Source organism: Marmota flaviventris, chromosome 5, assembly GCF_047511675.1.
Source record: "Marmota flaviventris isolate mMarFla1 chromosome 5, mMarFla1.hap1, whole genome shotgun sequence".
NCBI lineage: Eukaryota > Metazoa > Chordata > Mammalia > Rodentia > Sciuridae > Marmota > Marmota flaviventris.
The window spans coordinates 1,358,564-1,371,976 of record NC_092502.1 but is presented as its reverse complement, the minus strand read 5'-3'; the positions used below and the strand labels follow the sequence as shown (position 1 = coordinate 1,371,976).

The window sequence follows — 13,413 nt, the reverse complement described above, 5'->3', positions numbered from 1 at the left end:
TCTAATTCTGAAAACCGACCAAAAGGGAGCGGGAAGAAGAAGATGGGAAAAAAAAAAAAAACAAACCCAAAACCAAAAAAAAAAACAAACAAAAAACAAACAAACAAACAAAAACACCTGTACACTCCTCTGTTCTGTGGATTTAAGAATCACTGGAGGGTAAGGGAACATCATCAAATGGTTATTAGGCAGAAAAATGCCCTTTTTCCTGGAAAAGTTTGTTGAAGGGGTTGATTAAAAAAATGCCTCCCTCTTACAGCTTTAAAAAAAATACATTGAGCACAGGAACAGTCATGGGGATATCCCAAACAGGCTAGTAAAGGCTTACTATGCAAAGAAAGGGAACCTGGGCATTTTACTAACCGTTCTCACCCTAGAGTCTGAGTGATGGTGTCTGATCAGTGAAGGAGGAGCACAGAGGAGGGATTGGATTTGGGGAGTGTGCTGGGGCCCTGTGGCAGTGAGTGTCCTTGGTGTATTCCGTCAGGACCATATTTCAGCAATCAGAGTTTGGCTCCCAACGTGGGAATGTGTTTACCCCACTGCAAGTACGGTTTATTCTGAAGTATGGGTGAAGCAGGCTCCTTACCTGAGCTGGTTTAATCGTTTGCTCTTTAATCTTAATTGCTTTTATTGCCATATACCAAATTTTCTATGCACTTAATTATATTTCCTTGTTGTCTTTCAATTTTCTTGATGGAAAAATGAATTGACAGAGTTAAAATGGGAAGTAGCCTTGGCCATGTAGCCGCAGGCTCTTCCCAAGTGATGCAAGTCTCTCTGCTTCCTTTCCAGTCAGGTCTGACCTGACACCCATCTTCTCCTAGGTGAGGTTGGCTGCCTTCGCACCAAGTATGTAATTCCTCACACAAGCTTGTAACTGTGTCCATCACAAGATGCAGAAAGGGCCTCCTGAGAGCAGAAAGAAAACAGGGCCTGGTTTGGAAAGCCAGGGTCTCTTCTGCCTAAAAGGATATTTCCCCCACCCCTCACTAGGATAGGTCCCTTTGCAGTGAGGAAATTTTCCTGAAAAGGGCTTTTGCCAAGATTCAGTTCTTCTGGCTTTCTTTATCCAGGAGTCTGCGACATCTCCTGTCACTCACAACCCCATATGTGCATATGTGGCTGGGGTGAGAGAGGGGTCTTGTGGAGCCCTGGCCAGTCAGCAGGCAGCTGGTGGGAGAGGGGGCCTTCCACAGTCTCAGAGGCCTTCATCTCTCACCCTGTGCAGGTCAGAATCCATCTCCAGGACTGTGTCTTCTCTGCTGTGTGAGGCCCAAGTGGCTCTGGCTCAGATCTGTCTCCCTGTGACCTGAAGATGCTATGAGGTCCACAGGAAGGATGTCAGGACTCCCCAGAAGGCAGGAAATGGTGAGTGTGTGGGGCCAGGACTGCTCAGGGAGGGTGGGCTGGTTAGAACTGGTGGGAACCAGCTGGAGTGGACTCTGTCAGTGTGCAATGAAGGCAGGCAATTTTCAGGGGATTTTGACTTGGGGATGGGCTTTCTATGTGGAAAGTTATTGGCCAAGGGGGTCACTGTCCCCACTTTTACCCCAGGAGTCACTCACCTTTCCCACCCCATCTTCGACATGTGTGGAAAACAGGGTCTCAAGTTCCCTTTCCTCTCCCAGCCTAGCCCCTCTTAGGGGTGGTGGTAGACCCCTAATCTTATACCCTGTCTACACCTTTCCAGACTCCAGCTCCTCCTCCAGTTCACAGCATCGTCATCTGTTCCCTCACTACATTCAAGTGGGCACAGTATTTTAATTATTAATTTTTCACTGAAAATTTCTTTCTTGTTTGTGAATATCTGCCACGAGGGCAAAGTAGAAAAGAGTCTTGTGGAGCTCCACTGTGGAAATTCTTGGGTCTGTCCTTGGTTTTCCCAGGACAGATACCTTAATATCTTTGGGCACAGGTTCCCTTTGGACACTTTGCAAAGGCTTGTGTCCTGAGCCACTATCCTGGCCTTTCCTGGGGCTGCCACAAGGTGCCCACAGTTGCCCTGTGTCCTGCAGGTGCAGGGAATTTCAGCCTGGGTCAGCTCCTCCTAGAGGACAGCATGAGTTTTGGGGTGCAGCCTCTCAGAGGAGCAGCTGGGGGCCTTGGAATTGAGGAATCTCCTGTAACAGGCCTCATCTAGACTGCTGCCTCCTTGGGACATTGTCTCCTCAGAGCCCTGTTCTGCTTTCTTGGAGACAGGTAGACAGTCAGCCTGTAGATGCTGGTACTGAGGAGCCAGGTGAGCAGTGATTTCTATCACAAGTTGTGAAGGATCAAAAACTGAATCACCCACCCCAGTGCAGTGCTATGCAAACCTGAAAAGCTTCACACAGTGGAATCAAGGTCTCCTGGGAGGGTGATCATGGAGACTATCAGTGAGCAGGACCAGGTGGGAGGAACCCCAGCTGCAGGAAACTTACCTGCCCCTTGAGCCCAACATGTCTGTGTTCCTTCAGCACCAACCCTATCTGTGTTTCTCACTTTAAAATAATCTGCTTTATAGATAAATGCAATATTGGAATTCATTGTGATGTATTTATACAGCACATAATATAGTTTGTTCCATTTTATTCAACAGTTCCTCTCTAAATATTAAAAAGTTCTGGGGATGTGCCTGAGTGGATAAGTTTCCCTGGGTTCAACACCAAGTACCAAAAAAAAAAAAAAAAAAAAGACATTAGAGTTATTTATAGTAAAAACATGCCAAGTTGATGAAAACTCTTGCTGAATTTCAGTTTAGACTTCATTATATTTTGAGACATATTGAGAACTCTTTGGCTTTGTGTCCCTCCAGAGGTGCTGGGACACAGAAGACACTCTGCTGATTGCTGTGGACCTCCACCAGGCCACCTCATGATTGCACAATCATCTCTCTATTCACATGATCCTGGATGGCACAGCCTCTTATACACCTAGGCTCTGTGGTATCAGTGGTTCCTGGGCCATAAACCTCCCCAGCATGTTGCTTTACCAAATCCTGCAGTTGACAGGGCATTAGGTTTGTTATACCAGCATCACTGCACACACAGAGTCCCCTTACTACAGACAACCCTGTATATGTGGCCTATGTGACCAAACATGTTTGTGAAGAAAACATTTTTGTGTGGCTCCTCACTGTGTGTTAGAAAACCAGCAGTCTCTGGTTCAGACAATGTTGACAATTGTTACACAATTATTTTATACCTACTAGGCTTGGCAAATTACTTCTTGACCACTATGAAGTCTATTTTGTAGATTTCTAAAATTCTGTAAGGCTATCATTTGAAAGAGGTGACCTTTGTTGACACTGAGTTATTCCTACGACACATGCATCTTTCCACTTACCCTATTCTGCTTTGATATTATTAGTACTATTAAAAATTTGTTGTTTAAGAATTATTGTTCTTGTGTGCTGCTTGCTTAGACTTGGTCTGGAGTAAACAAGTTGCGGTCTTCTAATTTTTCTCAGTCCCCGGTGAACACATTGTGACTACCTGGATTAAATATTGTCTACTAGGAAGCTCCAAATCTCCTTGAGTATAGGGTTTGTTTTTTCACTTGTTTATTTTCAGATGGGTGATTCTTTAGGTTCTAAGGTAACAGTGGAACAAAATAATAAGATTTCTGAAGGAAGGCCGGAGGTTCAGTAATGAGTATGTTTACCTACAGTCTCAGCACTATGACCAGTGTTACTGCTTAGTTTGGTGGGATGCCTTCCATATCCTTAGCTCTCTCTATTAGAAAAAGCCAAGCTTTATCAGTAGGGACTTCTTAGGGTAGATACTCTCAGGATACTAATGTTAGATCTTCTCTGCACATGAAGTAGGAGACCTTCAATATTCCATGTATTAGATAACCTGCAGAGGATTTAGGGGTGACCAGGAGCATGCCTTACTCACTGGACTCTACAACAAGAAGGGTGTGTTTGCTCTGCTGATGCTTTTCTGGATAGTTCAGGCCTTAAATTGGAATCCCTCTGTTTGGGTAAGTGAGTGCACAATAAGAGTACATGTTTTGATGACAAAATCATGGAATAAATATTTGGAGACCACAGAAATGTGAGAATATCCTACATGATGAGAATAGAGCCCTAATGCTGTCAATCTCTCCTGGCCTGCACTACACTTTTCTGGAATACTTTAGAATTTGGTGGCCTTTGAGGATGTGGCTGTGAACTTCACCCAGGAGGAGTGGGCTTTGCTGGATCCTTCCCAGAAAAATCTCTACAGAGATGTGATGCAGGAAGTCCTTAGCAACCTGGCTTCTATAAGTAAGGATGTTTTTTTTTTTCATTATATAACCAAACACTGAGTAATTGGGAGATTGTTTTGTTGTTGTTGTTGTTTTTTTTCCCCAAATCAAGGATTGGACCCATGGGTGTTTAATCACTGACCCACATCGATATCCCTTTTTTTGTACTGTATTTAGAGACAAGGCCTCCATCAGTTCCTGAGGGTGGCTTTGACTTTGAGACTCTTCTTCCTCAGCCTCCCAAGCTGCTGGAATTACAGGCATTGGCCCCAGGGCCTGGCAAGTGGGAGTTCTATTCTCATGAATTTGGAATGTGGAATGATAATGCATGGGGAATATATTGGGCCTAATGTCTTGCACTCTGCAGCATAAATCGCATATTCTTTTTCCTTTTTCTTCATTTTCATTTTTGCATTAGGTTTGTTTATAGTTTTAACCTCATAATTTTCTTCTGAAATCTTGATAATTCATAATGATTGTTTCATGTCTACATTTTAGGAGACAAATGGGAAGATGAGAACAGAAATCCCAGGAGAGATCTAAGGTAATTGTGTCCACTAGAGGAAACAGAGTGTCTGGAGGGAATTGTAACATGTCCTATAATTTTACAAACAAGTAGATAAAATACCCATGATATGAATTATAGTTATTCTTATTTAACCATAAATATGAACTTTAATGTAAGATACATGTTTAGTGTTTTCAAAAATAAGTCATTTGTTGACAATGTTGAAAAATGCTGTCCTGATACCATTGTTTTGGTACTAGCTATGAGAATCAATGTTACAAAGTCATCATTACATTTAGTTTCAAACAGTTTGGACATGACAGAAAAGTAATACTTTCCCTGACACTGGTAATAGTGTAAGTGTAAAATCAACTAATGAATATAAAAGCATTAATGAGCCATATAATGTTTCCATATAATGTTTTTACAGAAGTCATATGGTAGGTTCTGGAAAAATATAAACAGGTACTTATTGTGGAAGAACTTTTAGTGAGATTCCAAAGCCTAGTCTTCATCAGAATTTGGACAAGTCTTCATATATCTCTTTTTCCTTAATAGGCACGTTATATCTCACTCTGCAAAGAAAGCATGTAAGAATGAGGAGAATGGAGGGAAGCCATATAAACTTAAACTGAACAAAACATCTTTAATTTCTTGTACAAGTGTTCAAAGACAAGCATCAGTGCACACTGTAAATGAATCTTATGAATGTCTGACATGTGGAAAAGAATGTAGTTGTTCCATATATTTTCAAAAATACCAACAATCTCATACTGGAGAGGTAATCTACAGATGTAATCAGTGTGGGAAAGCCTTCAGTCATTCCTCTTACCTTCAAGTACATAAACGAATTCATACTGGAGAGAGGCCCTATGAATGTAAACAATGTGGGAAAGCCTTCAGTCGTTCCTCTTACCTTCAAGTACATAAACGAATTCATACTGGAGAGAGGCCCTATGAATGCAAACAATGTGGGAAAGCCTTCAGTTGTTCCTCTTACCTTCAAGTACATAAACGAACTCATACTGGAGAAAAGCCCTATGAATGTAAACAGTGTGGGAAAGCCTTCAGTCGTTCCTCTTGCCTTCAAAGACATAAACAAACTCATACTGGAGAGAAGCCCTATGAATGTAAAAAATGTGGAAAAGCCTTCAGTCGTTCCTCTTACCTTCACATACATGAACGATTTCATACTGGAGAGATGTTTAATAGATGTAAACGATGTGGGAAAGTGTTTGCTACCTCCAGTCAGCTTCATTCACATGAATGGACTCATAATGGAAAGAAACCCTATCAGTGTGAACAATGTGGGAAAGCCTTCATATATTGTTCTTCCTTCCATCGACATCAGCGAATTCATACTGGGGAGAAACCCTATGAATGTAAGGAATGTGGCAAAGCCTTTACTTATTCCTTTTATCTTCAAACACATAAACAAACTCATACTGGAGAGAAGCCTTATGAATGTAAACAATGTGGAAAAAGCTTCAGTTGTTCTTCTTACCTTCGTAGACATAAATTAATTCATACTGGAGAGAAGCCCTATGAATGTAAGCAATGTGGGAAAACCTTTACTTATTCCTTTCATCTTCAAACACATGAACGAATTCATACTGGAGAGAGGCCCTATAAATGTAAAGAATGTGGGAAAGCCTTCAGTTGTTCCTCTTACCTTCAAAGTCATAAGCGAACTCATACTGGAGAGAAGCCCTATGAATGTAAACAATGTGGGAAAGCCTTTGTTTGTTTGAGTTACCAATTGCAACATGAACGAATTCATACTGGAGAGAAGCCCTATGAATGTAAACAATGTGGGAAAGCCTTTGTTTGTTTGAGTTACCAATTGCAACATGAACGAATTCATACTGGAGAGAAGCCCTATGAATGTAAACAATGTGGGAAAGCCTTCAGACGTTCCTCTTACCTTCAAAGACATAAACAAACTCATACTGGAGAGAAGCCCTATGAATGTAAACAATGTGGGAAAGCCTTTGTTTGTTTGAGTTACCAATTGCAACATGAACGAATTCATACTGGAGAGAAGCCCTATGAATGTAAACAATGTGGGAAAGCCTTCAGACGTTCCTCTTACCTTCAAAGACATAAACGAACTCATACTGGAGAGAAGCCCTATGAATGTAAGTAATGTGGTAAAGCCTTCACTACTTCTTCTTATCTTCAAAGACTAAACAAAGTGACACTGTTGAGAAGCCCTATTAATGTAAATAATTGGGAAAAGCCTTCACTACTTCCTTTACATTTAAATACATAAACAAACTCAAACTTGAGAAAAACCCTATGAATGTAAACAACGTAAAAAAGTCTTTGGTAGATCCAGTCAGCTTCATTCACATGAACGAACTCATAAAGGAAAAACACCCTATGGATGTAAATAATGGAAGAAAGCCTTCTATAGATCTTCTCACCTTCACAGACATGAAAGACCTCATTCTTCAGAAAAGCCCGATGGATGTAAACAATTGGGAAAGCCTTCAGTAGTTCCTCTTGCCTTCACATACATGAACAATTTCATAAAAGAGAAAAGCCTTGTGGTCATAAACAAAGTGGGAAGGCCTTCAGTACTTCTGCTTACCTTCAAATGTGTGAATTAACTCATTAGAGAGAAGCCTTTCTAATGGAAGCAGTGTGGGAAATCCTTCACTACATTGAGTCACTTTTATTTACTTGAAAGAACTCATGCTGGAGAATTGCCTTGTGAATGTAAACAATGTGGGAAAACCTTTGCTTGATACAGTAACATTTTAAAACATCAAACAACTTATGCAGGAAAAAATCCTTACTAAAGAAAAAAACGTGAAATGACTTGATTTTTGGGTTCTGTTTTAAACCTGAGAGTAATTGTATTGTAGAAAAGCCCATTGAATGCAAATAAATAAATAAATAAAAAGAGAAATAATTTAATATTCTCAGTCACCTTCAATAACATGAAAGTATTCATGGAAAAGTTGTTGAGTGTGTGTGTGTGTGTGTGTGTGTGTGTGTGTGGTGTGTCTGTTTACATCTCCACATAAACCTAATGTAGAATGATGGATTGTTCCTGGAGGGGCAGAGGCATACAGGGCAAAACTTCTGGCATAAGTAGCAAGTTGCAGGTTTAAACAGGTCTTGAAACCTCAGAGGTCTTGCAGAGCATTTATGGAACATGAATTGTGAAAGAGATTTTGTGAGGATCCCAGTTAAACCACCATGTCTAGATTTTTTTTTTTTCTAAAGGTTGACTGAAGAAATCCAGGGCTAAAAGGTAGGAGGGTGCTGGGGCTGCTCCTGCAGAGGTCCTAGAAGTGGTGGCGGGAACCCGGTGAGACAGACGGTTCCGTGTGCCTAGACCGGGCTCCGGACTCCACAGGTGTCCATGCCCCGCAGGGGTTTCCAAGATGCATCCATCACAGTGATGAAAGGGAACCATCAGATTCTGCGATGAAGCGACCTGGGAGCGATAAGAGCGCAGACTTATCCCAGGCCATGTATTTTCCTCCAAGAGGCCCGTGCGCTCCTCTCCAACGCGGAATTCAGGGCAGGGGCATTTCCCACCCGTGCTAGGTGGCTATCACCCCCAGAGGGCGGCGAGGTGCACGCCATGGTGACCCTCGAGCCCACATTGGCTGCAGCGATCTCATTCCTTCCCGTCTCCCGTTCCCTCTCAAGGTGTCTGGCTGGGAAGTCCAGCCCCCCGACACTCACCCAGGGCCCAGTCCATGCGCTCCTAGTCTGAGGTCTGCTCGCCCAAGCCTTGATCGCCCAAGCCTTGATCGCCCAGCGCCCCAGCCCACGGCTCCTGGTCCTTCCTGCGCCTATTGCAGGGCACCTGCTGGGGACGCCAGCTGTGCCAGTCCATCCGGTGTGGCAGCGGGTGGTGGTAACACCCCTGTACCGCGCTGCCCGGCACTGGGCAGCGCTTGCTTGACTTTATTGGTTAATTTAGTTGGGGGAGTTAAACCACGGGCGCTGGGGTTACGGGGGGGGGGGGGCACCTCGCCGGGCTCCCGGCTTGGCTGTCACTCAGGGGTACAGCACTGATTTCAGTTGGGCAAGGCCGAGGCTTCTGTCCTGTGCTCTCTCCTGGAGAGTTGGCTTCTGCACACTGAGAAAGGGATTGGCCTGCAAGAAACGAAGGAGGAGTACCTTACCCAGCCGTTCTCTCTGTCCTCCTCCCTGGCTCTCTTCTCCCTCATCTCTCCTCAGGTACCCCCACCTCCAGCACTCCCCCAGCCCCCTCCACTCTCTGCTCTTCCTCATCCCCCACTTCCCCTCTTCCCTATCCCTCCATCCTCCTCATCTGACCCCTTTCTCCTCTTCCACCTCTTCCTCTTCCTCCCTCTCCCCCTCCTCCTCTTCCTTCTTTTTCTTTGTACTGGGGATTGAACCCAGGGCCGCTTTACCACTGAGCAAAATCCTTATCCCTTTTTTTTTTTTTTTTTTGAGACAGGGTCTCCCTAGTTGCTGAGAACTTTAGATCCTCATGTCTCAGTCTCCTGAGTTGCTGGATTGCAGGTGCACATCACCAGGATTGGCCCCTCTTACTCTTATTTCTTCCACCTCTGGGTACTGAATTGGGATTGAGAAAGCAAACAAGATGCAAAACCTTACCAGGCTTGTGCTGATTGCTGATGTGCACATGCCCCCTCCTCAACAGGTGAATGGTTGATGATCCTATCATTGGTCCCCTCCAGAATTTTGTGTGCATCTTTCTAGATAAATTCTTTGCCTCTGTTTGGGTTTTGGGGGTGTGCTTTTTTGAGGATGGTTCTGTTCACAGCACTGAGCAGAGCAGTGGACAAGATGAGCAGCTTGCTAGCCCCTGCCAGCTTCCTTAGTGGGTGTGTGCATGACATGCCCAGGTTTACCCTCTTCACAGCATCACAAGGTGTGCATGTCTGGCCCATGGCTTGCTTCCTTCTCCTTGAACGCATCAGGAGCTCTTTGGGTGCCACTGGTGATTCCTCTTCATGGTTTTCCTTTTTCTTTTTTTGCCTTGCTAGTGATTGAACCAGGGCCTTGTGCATTGCTAGGCAAGGCTCTGCAGGTGAACTACATCCCCAGCCCTTTGTTTAAAAAAAAAAAAAAACAACTTTATTTGAGACAGGCTCTTGCTAAATTACCCAGGGTTATATGAGGCAGAATAGAAGAAACAAGAAATTGGTGGAAAGGAGACAAAAGGAAGGACAAGAGAATGAGAATTTAATTCAGAACTTCTGCATTCTTTTCCCAACCTTGTTATCCCTAAGCCTGTCTCCTCCAAGGCTATTGTTCCCAAATTCCTGGGAAATTTCTGTGCACTACTGATTAATCTCCAACAAACAGATTAAGCAAAGTCAGATACATATCTTGAGGAACCTACAATTTAGGGAACTTTAATGAGAGAATGAAGACACTGTGAGCCTGAGGATTCTGAGATTGGCCAGACCACCAGACAGTGTCCCGAGATCGCCATGATAATATCAATTCTACACACCACCCCTCACCAAGTATTCTTTAAAAGAAGAGCCAGGAACCCCCAAGTCATGTCTCTCACCCTGGAGGTAGTCCAGATTCTCCCTTGAATGTGTCTCTACTTTCTAAATAAACCTCATTCTGTGCCTCTGATTGGGTGCCAAGAGCCCCACTGGTCCTGAGTCATGTTCTCCCTTCACTAAGGATCTCTTAGGACCTTTCTCTGGAGACACCTCTGTGTGACATGCCTGTCTCAGCGTCCAAAGCACCTGGGGTACAGTGATTTTTTTTGAGGTGTTTGAGACTGAAAAGTAGGAAAGTGCTCTGCCACTGAGCTACACCTCCAGGCCATTTTAGTTTACTTTACAAGTTCTCATTAAGTTGCCCAGGTTGACACTGGTATTCCAGGACTGGCCTCGAACTCCCGGGCTCACTTCATCCTCCTGAGTAGCTGGACTTCAGGACTAGGCCCCTGTGCAGGCATTTGGCTTGTCATTGATTACAGAATAAAGAGCCTGCCCTCTTGGAGGATTATAACCCTTGAGGTCAAGTTGTCATGAATATGCAAATAATTGTCACCATGTGTTGTGGAGCTGGGTCACCTCTGTTGGTCCAGCACAGCAGTGGGGGACATGGACCATTGGGTTGAGGAACATAGGTGCACCAATTCCTGAAGGAAGTGCTGAGGCTAGGGCGCTGCCTCTGTCGCTCATCGTACTGGTGCTACGTGGGAAGTATAGCTCACAGGCTCTCAGAGTGGGAAGTACAGTAGAAGCAGAAAGATGCAGAGCCAGGTGAAGTTATGAGACCAAAGAAACCCTGAGAGGAGCTCCAAGTTCAGGCTTGACTCTGCCAGCTAAGTGCTCTGGTGCAAGGGACTCTCTTCCTCAGCTTCAGTTTCTCCATGTGTCAAGTGAAGACTCATTTATTAACTCAGCTATTTGACAAGTGCTTTGGTGCATGATATGTGGCAGCTCTCATCTTAGGTTCTAATGATATGCATTGAGCGAGACCTGCAAGTTCCTGTTCTGATAGACCTTAAGTTTCCGTGAGGACCAAAACGATAAATAAAGAAACCAATTCTGTTGTGATGAGTGTCACAGAACGTAAGTGCAGGTGGTGTGATTACATGGCTGGGAAGGAAGGCTGTGGCATCTGAGCTCAGCCTGGCTGTAGAGGAGATGGTTACAGTGTGTCCCTCATAGGGACTCTGACAGAAGTAAACACGATGCCGAGGGCCTGGAGCCTATCAAGTGCTACCTCAGTGTTTTTTTTTTTTTAAGAGAGAGAGAGAATTTTAATATTTATTTTTTAGTTTTCGGCAGACACAACATCTTTGTTTGTACGTGGTGCTGAGGATCGAACCTGGGCCGCACGCATGCCAGGTGAGCGCGCTACCGCTTGAGCCTCATCCCCAGCCCCCTCAGTGGTTTTGATATTGCTATTTCTGTCCTTTGTTTACTTATGTGTGGCTAGAAGTCTTGGAGGTGCTAGAATCCCTCTGAGCTTCTTAGGAGATCCACATTGCCAAGTCCTCTATCAGCCTCTGCCCACAGAGGCACCCTCTGCATCTTCATGACTCTGGTTCTAGGCCGTCTGGGAAACCTGCCTTGATTTCCAGTCAGAATGCACTGTGCCTAGTTTCTCTGTGCTTTTTAATCCCTCGCCCTTTTATACCTATTAGGGATGGTGATGTTTAGTAGTCTCTTATGTATGGTTTAGAATAACTTTACCCATGTACAAGCTTTTTCCTTAAGTCACAGGCTCCCCCACCTGCTGCACATTTGTGTACCAAATAGAATCAGTATATTTGCTGTTTTGTGACTTTTAAAAAGCATATGTTCTGAAGATAGTTTGGTGTGAACACATAGATTTCCAGGTTTCATAGTGTTCTATAGTGTGTACTGTATCACTTCCTGCACCAATCAACACTTAGATCAATATACGTACATGTACATTTTCTTTGTGCATTATCTTTGCCTAATTTGACTATAAGTGAATTCTAGTAGAGGAATTTCTTGGTCAAGAAATTAAGTGGTTTCAAATATTATGATCACTGATAACTAAATAATGATTGTTCTAGAGGAAGCTCTTACCTGTATGGAGAGTAGTATTTGAGCTCCCCTCTCTCCCATTTTAATGAGCTATGTGGTTTATCCTCAATTTGACCAGGGTGATGTTCTGGATTGACTGGGGGGACCTGAAGCCTGAGATTTATCAGAGCAACATGGATGGCTCTGCTGCTCATCGTCTCATTTCAGAGATGTGAAGTGGCCCAACAGCATCTCTGTGGATGACCAATGGATCTACTGGACGGGTGCCTACCTGGACTGCATTAAATGGACTACTTTCAGTGGCCAGCAGCACTCAGTCATTCTGGACCACCTCCCACACCCTTAGTAGGTGCTCAACTCACATGCCATTGCTGTCTTCAGGGCGAGACCTTATTTATTCCACCGTCAGGCAATCTGCCAGAGAGGGTAAAGAGCCTACTAAGGTCCAGAGCTGGGGACTTGTAGGGTCTTGCAGAGATGCTGACTCCTAGGAAGTCTGTTCTTTTCTAAATTTGAAATAATTTACATCAGCCCGTACCAGATAGAGGTGCCAGAGTCCTGGCTGTTACCACTCTTCACAATTCAAAAGGCTGAGAGTTTAGGTAATTTCTCAGGACTGTTCCAAGCTTGGCCTCCAGTGCTGGGATCCTCAGTTTGGCTCAGTCTCTCCATGACTTGTGAGTTTGCTCACTTCATTCCCTACTGACTGGAGATGAGCGCCCTGACACATGTTGCCTTTCAGGTCTCTTTTCACTCTAGAGGACAGAAGAGTTGTCTATCCTTGGGAAGCAGGTTTGGAACTGATCAGATTGGCTGTGGCCAAACTTGAATGCTTCTCTGAGAGTTTCTTTTGTGGATTTGGTGAGGTTTGCATAAAACCCTGATGCTTGCATTCAAGTGGAATTTTGATCAGACCAGTCATTCAGACAATAACTGTTAGTTGTTCCTTGGATAGGGGAGCTCCTGTTCTTTTAGAGGCTTCAGAATAAACACCAAAGAGCTGGACTAACAGGGAAAGGCTTTCTTTCTAGAATGAAACTTACTGGGATAACTGGTCACAGCTCAGAATATTCTGAACTTCCAGACAGCAGGTCCCAAATGGAGGTTCTGGCAAGCCAGCTCACAGGGTGGAGGAACATGAAGACTTTCTACAAGAGGAAGAACACT

At 44.1% G+C, this 13,413-nt stretch overlaps 1 protein-coding gene across 1 annotated transcript; it reads left to right on the top strand.

Annotated features, from left to right (window-relative positions):
• Nucleotides 1-5,861: 5,861 nt before the first annotated feature.
• LOC139705722 (zinc finger protein 709-like) lies at nucleotides 5,862-7,612 on the top strand. Its single transcript, XM_071611898.1, is given in 2 exon segments — nucleotides 5,862-6,852; nucleotides 6,855-7,612. Coding segments are annotated over 2 exon segments (933 nt in total). The 5' UTR covers nucleotides 5,862-5,942; the 3' UTR covers nucleotides 6,878-7,612.
• Nucleotides 7,613-13,413: the final 5,801 nt, after the last annotated feature.